General features: G+C 41.5%; 1 protein-coding gene across 4 annotated transcripts in view; it reads left to right on the top strand.

The window, feature by feature from the left end:
- The window catches only part of LOC147724100 (opsin-5-like), a 1,241,395-nt gene extending 1,227,926 nt beyond the window's left edge, over positions 1 to 13,469 (top strand). For all 4 annotated transcript variants that reach the window (XM_086965683.1, XM_086965682.1, XM_086965681.1 and 1 more), the window contains one exon: positions 7,372 to 13,469. In XM_086965683.1, the coding sequence (XP_086821809.1) occupies positions 7,372 to 7,992 (621 nt within the window). In that variant the 3' untranslated portion in view covers positions 7,993 to 13,469. The remainder of the gene's footprint in view (positions 1 to 7,371) is intronic.
- Positions 13,470 to 14,335: the final 866 nt, after the last annotated feature.

Below are 14,335 nucleotides of genomic sequence, written 5' to 3'. Positions count from 1 at the left end.
AGTTCCTGTAAAACAGTCAAACGATCTTTGATGTCAAAGTCTGTTGTTTTTTCTTGTACCACTGATATCTGACTATCCAGGTCCTGAATTTTCATTCTAATTCCGAACAATAGTTCGTATGGGCTGAAACCTTTTAGAGATTTTCTTGGCAAATTGTTAAGACTGGTCTGGACACTTATTAAATGTTTGACCCACCCAGCGCCTGAACCTAATACCTTCACTGTTATAGATCGCTTTATGTCTCGGTTTTTTCTTTCTACCACACTATTCCCTTCGGGGTGCGACGGACAAGAATACTGCAACCCAATTACCATGCTGGTCATGGCCTCCTTATAAGCTCGAGAGCTGAAAGCAGGACCCTGGTCAGAATGGAACGTGGTAATTGCGTATGTACCGATAAAGACTCGCAGATCTTTTATAACCGTTCTAGCGTCAGCCGAGCGCTGGAGACCACATCTATTAAGTGATTTTAGTCTTAACTGATTAATAGGACGCTGGATGGCTTGCGGACAGCTTTACCCTTTCTATAAATGGTAACTGTGCAACAGGCAGGACCGGTTCATTACTGCGATCCCCGTCACAGTCCGGACAGTTCTTTACATATAACTGATGTTGCACGCTCATCCCCGGCCACCAGTATACTGATTGCAATTCAGGCAGAGATTCCCTCATCTGAATGTGCCTTGGACCTTCACCCATGTGTGCGTCTGCTATTAATAACTTTCTCCTGTTCATGTTTGGAATCACTCTATCCCCCACTCCAGGGATTCGAGCAAAAGGAACGGAGTTTGCATCGTTTACGTATGCATAATTGAGTGGATAGTTCACGGGTAGTGCTGCACAGTCGCCTTTTACGGTAGTTTTTACTGCCAGGATGGTTTCCCCGTCTATGTATTTTTCTGTACGCTTTTTTGTGGCTACGGAAGCCGGCTTAGTTGCTTCCGCTGTGGCTGTATTAGCCAATGAATTCCCTGTAACGTGAACGCCATCACGTTGAAGACTCTGTGCGTGTATCACGTGAGTCTTTTGTAGTTCTTTATGTAAAAGAGCTACCTGTTTCCAGAGCAATTTATGCTTTATTGTGTCACCTGTGTCATCTTTGTAATCGTTTTCAATCCAGCTCTGCAGTTTATTATTGACGCAAAAATGAGAATCGCCCACGATAAGTGTCGGGAATTCACGTTCTGCATTTTCAAGCGCCATCTTAAAAGATCTGATTTCAGCTCTCTGAGCCGAACAGTTTCTTACTGATTCAGTTTTTGTTACTTTCGGCCTGAATTTACCCGCACAGCCAACGACCTTTAATAATCGCACATGCTGCATCATAGGATTTGCTCTCTACGTTGAAATGCTGTACAAATCTATCTGTATAGATTATACAGGCATACTGTGGGAGAGGCAGAAGTTCGATTGGCAGAGGATATTCTTCTTCATATTCTAAATCATTCAGTTCTTCGAAATGTGGGGCGAAATAGTATTTCACATCTTCCGCTCCTAGAGAATCTATACACTGTATCCATTTCGGATCCAGTGACACTGTAGGCAGGGTTACTGGGCTGAATAGCGCCTCGAAGGCGGATTCCGCTGTGAGGATATTAATCCTTTTGCCGTGTGCTAGTTCCCGTTCATTTGCTAATGCAATTTGCACTGCTTTCACAGTTCTTTCTGTGTGGCTGAATGTTTTTTCTGCTTGTGTGTACAAGTGAGATTTAATTGAAATTGGTACCTTTTCTCCCTCATTAGAGGTCAGGTACGTGAATCCGCATCCTCCTGGGATGACTCGGATTACAAGATCGCGTGTGTTGTCACGTGTGTCTAATTTTGTTTTTGCTAACATGTCTGTTTGCAGTGATCTCAAAATTTCTGTGTGTTTTTGAGTCCAATTGATTTGTTTAAAATCATGTTTAATTAGTTCGTAGAGAGGTTTAACCCTCTCTGCGTAATTTAGAATGTATGTTCTTCTGAAATTCAGAAAACCTAGTATGGGTTGTAAATTCTTCAGCGTTTTTGGAGCTTGGAGTACAGCGCACTTCTCTAAGAAGTTGTCCGCTAGGCTTTTCCCTTCACTTGATAATTCGTATCCTAAAAATAATACTGTCAGATGGGCAATTCGAGACTTTTTAAAGTTGAATTTGTAACCCTCTGCTGCGAACCAAGTATAATGGTGTTCACTCTTTTCAAGCGAGTATCCAAGTCGTCGTCTGTGAGATAGATTTCATCTACGTAAGATAATGCCTTATCATCATATATTTGTAGTAACTCTGTTACCCTAGCTGAGAATAGTCCTGGGCTGTTCTTGAACCCCTGTGGGAGTCGACAGAAATTTTTCTGCGACCCAAATGCTGAGAAAGCGGTCAAGTATCTGCTTTCTGGTGCAATGTTTTGACAAAAGAAACCATTAGATATGTCTAATGTCGTTTTATATTTTTTCCTAACTATGTTATTCATTAGGGCTGCACTATGCGAGTTTTGTACTGCAAAAGTTTTGCAACATGCATTAAGGTGTCTGTAGTCCAAAACTAGACGATATGAATTGTCTGGTTTGGAGACAGGAAACAAAGGATTGTTCATTTGAGAGGTGCATGTTTCAATCAGCCCCTGGTATTCAAGTTGATCTAAGATCTCCCTGACTTGTTTTTTAGCTTCTTGCTTAATGGGATACTGCCGTTGGGCAGTTGGTTCACTTTTTAATTGGATTTTGTGAGGAGGTGAGTCCTCATCCCATCCTACATGATTTTTATATAATGCAGGTGCCTGGGCTACTGCCCATTTCCTTGCAAAAGTATATTTTTTGTGAATCGGAATGTGATTCGAGAAGGCAGGCATAATCATTTCTTCGCCACGAGGGCACTCCCTGACAAACTCTGGGGGCCAATCTTTTTCAGCTAACAGAATATCATAGCCTTTTGAGAGTTTATCCCAAAATAGACCCCTTATTTTCCTAGTCTTATCACCCTCTATACGCAATGTTATTTCGTATATTTTATGGGGCTCGCTAAGTCTGGTGTCGGCAGTTTCAACCTGAATGTATTCATTCGTGTCCACTGTCTCCAGATGACTCATCAAGATCTTGCGGGCTATACTGATTTCTGCTGCACTGTCTAGCATTGTCTGTGCCCACTCCCCGTTTTTCAACTGTGTCCTCAGTATTCTCGGCATGTTCGATTACTCTAATACTGGCTACCTTCTTTTTTGGAAATTGAGATTTTTTACTCTGAGCAGGTTCCTTGTCTTTGGACTTGGTGTGCTCTCCTGGGTCTGACCGTCCTCTTATTTCCGATTTCTGCGAAAAAGATCGAGAGGGACGTGTATCAATACTTTGATATCTATCAGGTTTTTTCAAATTATCCCTATTTCTAAGGTTATATCTTTTCTCAGAGGGCTCCCTCTGGGGAGACTGGTGTTCTCGAGTCGGAGTTCTTTCCCTCCGTCGAGGAGACCTTCCTCTGGACTGGAAAACTTTTTCCTTGGGAGTGGATTGTTTATTTCCATCCCAGCTTTTTTTAGGAGTGTTTAAATTATTTTTAATAAATAATTTTTCAGGATTTTCGAGCAGTTGGGGCTTTACTGGTTTTCCACCCAAGCTGTCTCTACCTAATTCTTCATAGCACTTTTCTATGATTCTGGCAAGCTCAACTGGCTGATCTGTTATATCTGTTTCCTTCAACTTCTGGCGGATCGCCACAGATGCTGCTTCTCCCTTTATATTGGCTAATAATATAGCCGAGACCTGCTTGAAGTCTTTCAGTAATTTCATACCAAGAGTTAAAGCGGGCTCTGGACCGTATTCATTTTGAATCTGTCTTAGCACATCTGGTATTACTGCTATGGACGGAACACCGTGTGTTTTTGTGTAAATGGAAGCAAAGACTGTACCCCAAGTGTCACAGTCCTCCACGTGTGGTGCGATTCCCATTGGAAGGCAGATTGTCAAGATTCTGTGTTTCTCAATAGGGGTAGTATCCGGAAATACTGCCTCTATTTGAGTGATTTTCTGTGCTAACCAGAAAGGAATTTGTTCCCGTTTTACGGGTGTTTTACCAAGACATGACTGTATGTTCTGTGGTGTAATTTTATTAGTGTTCCCCTGATGAGGGGTCAGCTGTGGTACATTAACAGCTGGTTGGACTGTTGTAGTCCGCATAACATATTGGACTAATTGCCTATGTATTTTAATTAATGTTTTTAGCTGTACTAACAGCTCTTCCTTTGACATTTTTGCAATGTCCGGATGTGGTGTGTAGCTGGCTAGAACCGGCCACGTTGCTCCTGGTCTACCTAGTGGACCGAGCCTGGTTATGTGATCATTATGTTTTAGGGCGCCATTAAACCAGAGCAGGTGCTCTTGGAATTTTAGTGGGATTTCAGTCTCCTCGAAAGGAGCGTACTCTTCCGGTGGTTTCTCTATTTTGTAATAGTGAAACTCTTTTGTTCTAGCGTTTGCCGCTGGAAAATTTATCCATGAATAGAATACCTCTGTCTGCCGATATTCGTGTGCCTCTATCACGAAAATTACTGTACCACCTTGTGGTGTCAGTCCGTTTTCTATAAGTTTTAACGTTATAGACTTTCTTAAATGTGCCGGGATGATAATTGCATCCGGGTCAGTGTCGTTGGGACCCTGCTGAGTAGCATCTACTGCGCCCCCAGTGGTTCCGTTTTCTAAGTCTGACATTTTATAAATGCAGGCTTTGCAGAGTTGGTCTCCATGGAGACAAAGATTAGGTGCACAATATTATGGAACACTGTATCCTTCAACGTTGAATAAACCAGAGCTTTGCATAGGAATCTCTTCCTACTAAGGTCGGGCGGATTTTAACCTTTCACCCACTCCAGACGTCTATTGGAGTATTTACGGGAGAAAGGGGTCTGTGTGAAAAATGCACGACTGAGTTACTGTAACGTCTTGCGTTAGTTTATCGCCTTACCAAACGTTTGGGCGCCATGTAGCGTAGTTCCTATTTTCCCAATAGGCCCTGCGCATTGGAATAACATAAACAGTAGTATCGACGTAGAAGTGCGGATCTTCCAGGCCTCTACTGACTATGCTAAACTTAATTGGGTTTGTTACCAACTAGCTCAGAGGTCACTGGAAACTTTCTTGACTGAAATAGGAAGTGATCAGCTTCCCTGGTACAGACAAGAGGGGATTCAGTTTTCCAACAACCGTGCAACATGACAACTTTGCTCCTCAGATCAAGAGTCAATCTCTAGGGTCGTGTGAAACAATAGACAGTTATTTTACTCAGTCAGGTTGGTGCAGATTACTTTCACAATATGTAGAGAATAGAGAGACGGGCGTTTGTCCATAAAGGGTAACATTTATTGAACAGTCTTTCTTCTCGTACAAGAGAAATGAATTGCCACAATTGCAAGATTTGTTATTATAAAAAGTACGTACAGTAAGATAAGTATTGCGAAATAATACTGTAAAAGCATTGATATGGTTTCTTAGCCATACAATGGTTTAAAAGGAATAAAACATATATACAGTCATATATACATTAGGCTAAAATACTCAACTGGTGCTTCTAACTACGCCTACCCCAGTGTACCTGACCTAAGCCTAATACTTGGGAGGGGAGTAAGTAAGTAGCTTTAGTTTAAGTTGGTTTTGCCAAGGTTTGCTTCAAGAATTCTCTCTCAAGGGTTTAGTCAACACCATACCTCTGGAATAGAATGATGGAGGTCTGGTATCTCCCTCAGGGCTCGATATCCCAGTCACCCGCAAGGGTAGACTAGAAACGCCGGAGCTGGATTTCTCAGCAGGAGAAAGGCAGCGTCTCTTCTTCAGCGCGTCGAGGAGGAGGAGGGGGGACAGCGTCTGCGGGCAGCTTGCATCTGCTGGGCTCTTGCAGGGGACGGCTGTTCAGCTCCTAAGTTCACCACACCATCGTTCGCTAGTTAGCAGCGATAGCAGTAGCGATAGCAGCTATGGTATCATCAGCATGACAGCTTCTTCAGCAGCAGCGAGATAGCTGGCAGCATCAGCTTCACCAACAGCAACGAGACAACAGAGTTTGCTTAAGGCAACGTTGGTAATATTTATACCTGAAAGGTGCCTTGTTTGAGGTAAGTTTGCTGGACATAAGACGTCAATATAGATGTCACTAGGAAGTGATCGTCTATCAGTGCTCATTAGAGTTCTATTACTAATCAAAACACAGCAAGCGGGGATTTCCAGGTTTGCTGAGTTTTTATCTTGTTGAAGAACTCAGAGTGTTAATCTAGGAATCTCAGATAGTAACTTCTGCTCTGTCATTGCACTAATTGTTTGCAAAGGAAGTGGCAGAGAAAGCTATTCTGGAATGTGGCTCTGTTCGTGTGAGGCCAGAGATGAGTTTCTGAATATTGCACTTGAACGGTTATGCCAATATAGGGAATAAATGGATTTATAGCCGAATAGGGGCATAAGGTCACAGTATCGATCAGGATCCTAGATTAGAATGCCACAGGCTCTGCAACCAGTTCTCTGCTAGTGGAAGGATTGTGGTTTCAGAATGTGTGCATCAGTAAAAGCCCGAAAAAAATGATTCCGAAAAGTGACTGTGGTTAGTCCAATCCACTGTTGCTGCAATTAATGATTATTCTTAGTCTTGTTGTGAATGACTCCTCAAAGACTGCACAAGATATTTCACAAAGGATGGGGACATCTTGAACAAAGGGCCTATGTCAGTGACTTTCAAAGCATCTCTGAGTTCTCCTGGGGATGTAGACCAGTAGTATATTTACAGCAGTACTCCCATTGCTTATTTCTGTTCAAGAATTTCTACCAGGTGCAAATTTCAGCATGCAAAATAGAATGTATTTCCATTAACATGGCTTATTCACGGGCGCATCACAGAGAAAATGTATAACGTCATAGTATTTCCCTACTTCCACAATAAAATTGGTTGTGTTTTCTTCCCACTCCCTCTCTGGAAACACATTTCTTCCTACCGTAGGAAGGATTTAATGTATACGCGTTTCAAGTGTTATAAACGATGTGCAAGGGCCATATGATTTCCCCTAAATTTGCTAGTTTTAGGGTAGGGGCCATTCAGCAACACACTGAAACTTGCTTTAACCCTAAATTTGCAATTGAGGAAATTTCAACCACCTGACACAATATTAATTTTTTCAAATCTGATTTTCAAGGGCAAATGTGCTCCAATCCGTTCTCTAGATCAGCATTTTGATTCTGCCCTCGCAATATAACTTCGTTTTGCACCTAAGTTAAACTTAGGTGTGCAGACACCTTAGTGAATAGGTCCGTAAGTAGGCATTCTATGACTGGTAAAACTAGTACTCCATATTGATGTACAATTGTCTCATGGTTTTGCCTCTTTCTTGCACTAATCGAATCTTTTCTCTTTTTTTGTTTCTGGGAAGCTGAGCATTGCAGTCTGCGTTGGATTCTTCTCTGCCTGGAGTCCCTACGCCGTCATATCTATGTGGGCAGCGTTTGGGTCGATAGACTCCCTTCACCCCCTTGCATTTGCCGTGCCAGCTGTCTTTGCAAAGTCCTCAACACTCTACAACCCAGCCATTTATCTCCTGCTGAAGCCCAATTTCAGAAAAACCATTGCCAAAGACGTTTCAACTCTTCAACAGTTATGCTTGAGGACATGTTGTTGCCTCAAAGTCTTACAGCGCTGCACTTACAGGACAGTTCACAAGATCAATTTGCAATCCTTCCGGATGCGAAACGAGTCCAGTACTAACTCAGTCCAGACAATAAAGGGCTGCAGCTCCTACTTCCCTTGTGAAAAATGCAATGACACCTTCGAATGCTTTAGAAACTATCCTAAATGTTGCCACAATGGGATAAAGACGGTGCAGTGCCCGCCAGCAGAAAATATATCGATTGAGACCCATCAGAAAACAAAAAAGAAGGCCAGTGCCAAGAAGTCTGTAAGAGTAGTCGTCAGAGGACAGAAAAGCAACGAAAACGACAATCTGGAAGTCACCCTAGAGATGATGCCAACAAACAATCGATTTAGTGACTACTAGGGTGTTGTTTTAAGCATCTTTAGCTCACTTTGTTGTAAGAAAGGACGCATGCATTCCACTGTAAACAAGAAAAAAGTATGTGCAGATTTGTTGGCAGGTTTGTATATTTTTGTCATGAGGGTGATGCATTTGATTCTCTCAGTATTTCCTAATGTGTTCAGTATGTTCGTGTTTACATAGTCTCCAGGCCAAGGGCTGGTAAATTTGGTTGCAACTATATTTGCCATAATAGAATTCTTTTATTCTATATTGAGGTGACTGAAAGCAAATGCCATCAAATATTCCTTCCATTCCCATATTTATTGTACGTTTTATATAACTTGTATAACTAGATGTCAGGTCACTGTTTGCAGGCTACCTACTACATTCTGTTAAACCTTGTCAGATTTTTAACTTACAAGAACAGTAGCTCAATATTTCTTTAAAGTCAGCAGATGACTATTCCCATTTCTGAAACGACTCCTACTTTGCCTTTGTACTCTGTTACTTCCTAGAACATCTTTCATCTCTTTCCTGGGAGAATGCGCGTGTGTGTCTTGTTGTCCTTTCATCTGCATTCTCAGGTATTTTCTCAGGGCTTCCCCATTCTCCCTGATGTTCCGTTATCTCTCAGGTTCTCAGTCACTCTCAGGTCCACCTCCCCTCTCAGGCTTCTCCTTCACATGGTGGTAACTGCTAAAACTCATCTTCCAGGATCACCGCCCCAAGAGGTTAAGTCTTCAACGATGGCACTCATTGTATTCGCTGCATAACCTATATGACTATGTTGTCATTTCTTTTGACATTCCAGAGTTATAATATTGCAAAAAGGGCCTGGCTATGTAGGTCTATGTGATAATGAAGAATAGGAAATGAAATACTTTATGATGATGTGATTATGAAAAATCCATTACGAAGAAAATTTATTTTATCCTTCATTGACCCATTATGACGAAAATGTTAGGAAGGAAGTGAGAGTGAAGGGAAATCCCTGACAACAGCTGTAATTACAACCCTGCCTTTTCTGCTAAATCCTAATCCATGAACTTAAAATAACCCTAACTTGCACAGTAGCCAGAGATTTAATCATAACCCAAAGTTTGCCCTTAGACAGTTGTATATCAGATTGTTGTTAACCAAAATATAATCTGACAAAAATATCATGACCTAAATATTTCCCAAAATATTGTTCCATTGGGTGCAGATGTTCTATCATTAACTCCAAGGTGACTATAGTTTCTATTGTAAGTCCAATGGGGCCACATTTTATGGTGATATTCAAGACACAATATTTTGGTCAGGAAGTAGGTGGGCCAAAATATTCTGCTACCATAACCATTAGATCTACCCCAATGTGCACCCCTAACCCTAGCTATAGACCCACCAGAAGTCCAAAGCCTGTCCTTAACACAAACCTCATACTTAGCTCTAACCATAAATGTTAACATTATCTTGACCCTTCAAATTGTCACAATTCTACCATTACCCTGTGTCTATCCCATCTATTAACCTATTCCAAACATTAGCCCACTATAATGAGATCTTGAGGTCAATATTAACTAAAACATGCATTTTATCAACAATGTATAGATTTTCTTCATTAATACGCAAAGTTACTATTCTTCACTTTAACTTTTCTTCATGTGTTACATCATGATATGTTTCATTTAGTGGCTTCTTCATTTCCACATGTCTCTTAAATTTCATTGTAGTGATCTCCACGGGTTGTCATGCAAAGTACCCATTTGGTAAAAATATGATGTCTGTGTGTGTGTGTGTGCGTGAGTGTGCATGTGTGCGTGAGATCTAGTCTCATGCTGCTGACTGAGATTTTATGTGTGTCAAAATTGTCTACATCCAAAAGATGTCAACCAGTGCCATCGGGAGGACTTCATAATCAGTGGCAAAACTTGTGTCTGTTTGGAGGTACAGGAGAGTAGCACACTCTTCTGGAGGGCCCCAATCAGCCTACAGCCTAAGTCAAACGTTGAGAAATCAGTCTCAGGGACCCTGCCACATTCTGCAGGGAGAGCGCCATCATTATGTATTACTTCACCAGGGAGACACAATGTTAGAACGGTTTTGCTAAGATGGCTAGGACCGAGAGGTTTAAAGGTTACTTTCATTTGAGAATTGTGTGGGGAATAACTCTTAGGAAGATCATACAGTGACTAATCCCTCTGAATGAAGTGTACTGTCTGGATGTTACCATGACCATTAGATGCAATTCAGGAATTTTATCTACAATCCATCCATTGCATTTAATGTGTCCTCTAGATTCGATTGCATGTCTGACAATCCAAGCAAAAATTTCATCTGCCATATTTTTTTGGGCCTAAATATCGCTTTCAAAAATATCACTCCATTGGGCTTTAAGTTTATATTAATAACTCGAGTGGAGCAATATTTTTACACACGATACTTAGGACAGTATTTTATATGGCAGATCAGGCCACGGTATTATGATGACCTACCCTAGAATATGCATTTTTGCAGTCTGATCATTGGAGTTGTCATCAGAAATTATCATGATATATCTCCTGAGGAAAGAACTGTGGTGTCAAAATCGCCATTTCTGTAAGTGTGATGGATCCCAGAAAGCAGGTCTAACCCTTGATGTTCATAATGTCATAAATATACAGTTACAGCTTCAGACTGATAATTTCGTGCTGTATGAAGCTTCAGGAATTTATATCAATGTTATGATCTTTTCAGACCCAGCTTTCTTCTATATTTGACAGGGGCCACTTGGAATTGCAGACTTGATCAGTAAAATTGATTACTGTTCTCAGATGATACGGTCTGTTTCTTGGGATTCAGGGCGAGACTCTTTCTTAAGTGAAGCTTCAAAGATCGAAACGGTGTAAGCACAACTAAGGTGCGGCTGAATAAGGGTTGTGTCTAATAGATAAGATCAGGAAATATACTCATGATGCAATCTGTGCCTGGCAGAATAAACGCACGATTTTCCCCTGAAGACACACATTTACTAATATTTCATGGTATGCAGCTCAGCACCGAAATTTGCTGCACAGAGTTGTGTGAAACTGCAAAGACGTCCCAGGGCCATATTTACAAAGATTGGCCTGCTGCTGGTGTCATCACCTGTGGTGGTGCACAAGCATGCAGACTTGGTGATGCACAGCCTCACATCATGATGTAGAGGAGATTGTGTATTGTCTTGTGTAGGATTAGTACTGAAGACATACCCTTCCGGCATACATTCTTATATGCAGACAATTAGAGAAGACAGACAAATGGAGAAGAGTTAGACCTATTGGATGTGTGCTGTGCACAGTAGCACGTATGCATGTTTCAATTTTATCTGGAATTAGTCTATTACATCACGTGTATTTGCAAAGCATTCTTTCACCTGTGGGCATCTTGGCACTGAATAACAGATGTTTATTGTTACCCAACTCAATGGCACTCATTTTATTGGCCCCTTGAAGGATGAAAGGGTGAATGGATCCACCAGGATTTGAACCTGTGACCATGAGGTCAAACAAAGGTTCCTAAGGTGGGCGCATTGGTTCACTCAGCCCCCAGACGCAGCTTGGGCTTGTTAGCGCTTGCTTCCAGTAGATGCTTATTTTTGATGCAAAGTCTAATCAGGCTACCTCAGTTGATTAAACTTTACACCAAAAACAATGGGTGTTTGCAGTGGCCCACCCCCAGTAAAGTTTGCTTGATGCAAAGCAGCAAAGAGTGGATTTGGCACTGTGAAAACAGCAGCTAACCAGGCCAAAACACTTTTAGTGCTGGGAAGTAATTTTTTTTTGCCGCTTTGCTTTCCGTTCGCACTGTCGCAAAGCCTTAGTAAATTTGAGCCTATGTGCCTGTAGAGGAACTTGAGATGATAAGTATAACTTCCCAATCCTTAGTGAGGCATTTCAGTGTCACCCATGCAGAAAGTTGTGTGGATAAATTCCTATGTTCATCATGCAATTGGTTTATGTCTGATTTACAGGTGGGAATGGGTCTTTTATTTCTGGCTAGCTGGTCTACAGACACATATCAAGCTGCAAAAGTATTGCCGCTAAGTGACCTCTCCTTTTGGCAACTGTGTTGTGGCGTCCCTAATTGAAATAGCAATGTATACAAGGAGGAAGGCCATCAGAGTGTGGTGTTCTGTCAGAAATGCATTGCGAGTCATTCGTAGGACTCCACAGGATTTCTCCCATCCCACATCCTTCAGAGGGTTACGGTGTCTCCGAATATTACTTCCTATGTCTCTAAGGAATGATTTATCCTAAGTGAGAATTCAACAGCCAAGAAGTATCCCCACACATTATCGGATATCACACATTGCCATGTCTTTGAGTCTGGCACCAGAATATTCCAGACTTACTATCATCCTGCAAAAATACCATAGACAAAATAATGACTATTAAAATATTGTTTAGGTAAGTATAGGTTTACTAAACTTAATTGTACTTATATGTATCATGACACTATATATAGCAAAGTTCATGGAGGTAGAATTAAGAATAATGTATTTTTACAAGTCATATTAAACAAGGGAGGGAGGGTTAGGCCACAATCCCCTTATTTAAGGTTGTCTAATCCCTGAGATATGATTGGCTTAGGCGAAGAGCACAACTAGGGATTTTATTTCTCAATTAGGCTGCACAGGAAGCTGATCTGAAATGTTTTATATGTGAAACCAACAGTTGCCATGAATAAATATGCGCCTATTTGGCTTACTTTTACGCTTTCAGGAAGATGACACTGACATCCTAGTCCTCTTTCCTTCCAACCAGGCATTATTTCATTTATGGCTTTCTCTTTAGAATAGAAGCGACTACTAGGGCGTTCATTTTTAAGACACAGAGGTCTCATATTCCCTTGTACATTGTGTCATTGCCCCTCTCCCTTCCATTCAATTTTCCCTGCAGCTGTGTCATTTTCTCCCCATGTTCACTATCCGGGTTTCATCTTTAATTCCTCATTGACGCCGATGAACACATCTCTGCAATCCCAAAGTCCTGTCACTATCAGTTGTTCATATTTTCTGAAACAGTTGTTTTCTTTTTGACTTCCCTTTGACTTCTGTTTGACCCCCATATTTTGTCTTAATTATTGGTCTTCTTTATATGTGCATCCCTCCAACATGCTGCTGCTCCTTTACCACCCTTTCAAGTCCCATTTATGTGTGATTTACCCCCTTCCACCACGCCTGCTATTTATTACTTACCTATACCAACTTCATTTATTGATGAACTCTTTAAATCCAGGTTTATTTTCTGTGTTTGAGCCCTCTAATGTCTCTGCATATGTCAACCAGTAGCTACATTGATCAAAGGTTGCTAGCGATCCCACAGGTACTATGTCTCCCAATCAAGCAGCAATAAAGGAGTGCATTTGGTTAAGACTAGGAAATATGGCCCCGAAGGTCCTTTGAGAACATTGCATTTGAAATGAAAATTATTTGATTACCCGTATGTTTCCCACACAACTTTGTATATTAACTTTTAATAAAAATGTGTGCCATCCTTTGTATTGTTCATTTTTCTGTCAACTTTATGTATTGAGCAAAAAAAATGTAGCCCAACTACAAAATACTCACATTTCGTCCTGCAAGTGAAAAGAGGAGTATGACAGCACAACACAGCTCTGCAAGCCCATCAGACATCTCCTCCTATATATTTCTTTATTTGGTAAAGTTATATAAGACACTTAATTCAAGTAAAATGCCAGGTAGACATGCTTTCTTCGCTATAATTCTCATCATTTTACAACACTTAAACCCTGTGATGTTGAGGCTGGTAGTAATTGGGGTAGTTCACTGAAGTCGAAGACTGTTGTGCTGTCCCCCATGTGTCTCTTGCTAGTGCCTGCAGTGCTGCCACTGCATTGTAAATGTGGCCCGTTCCTTTACCATACTGAGGGGCCTATTACGATGTTGGTTGGAAAGACTCTGACCTGCAGTCAGATTCGTACCGACTGACATCTACGGTTTCACTTCCAACCACCAAATTACAATTTAGGCGGTCAGAAGTGAAACCAGCAGGTCAATCCAGCTGGATTCTGAAGGGCTCAAGGAGCCCGTCAGCCAGTTGGAACTGGCACATAATCCCAACAGGACGGCCATACCGCCATCTGGATTACAATGACAGTTTTCAACAGGCTTTCCATGCCGGGCTTTCCGACATGAAAAGCCTGTTGGGAAGCGACTTTGCGGGCCTTTAGGAGGACCCCTTCTCCCTCCAGCCTCCAGTTGTTGGGCAAGGGGGCACATTTTGATCCCCGGTTAATCCCATGAGGTGCCTACCACATAGTGCAGGGATTAACAGAATCTCCTATTTCTCTATGAGAGCTTGTGCTAAGGATTGTTTATGGCTGTAGTATAAGCTCCAATAGA

The sequence above is a fragment of the Lissotriton vulgaris genome, chromosome 4_1 (genome assembly GCF_964263255.1).
Source record: "Lissotriton vulgaris chromosome 4_1, aLisVul1.2, whole genome shotgun sequence".
Taxonomy (NCBI): domain Eukaryota; kingdom Metazoa; phylum Chordata; class Amphibia; order Caudata; family Salamandridae; genus Lissotriton; species Lissotriton vulgaris.
The sequence above is the reverse complement of the archived record's forward strand: the minus strand, read 5'-3'. Positions and strand labels throughout refer to the sequence as shown.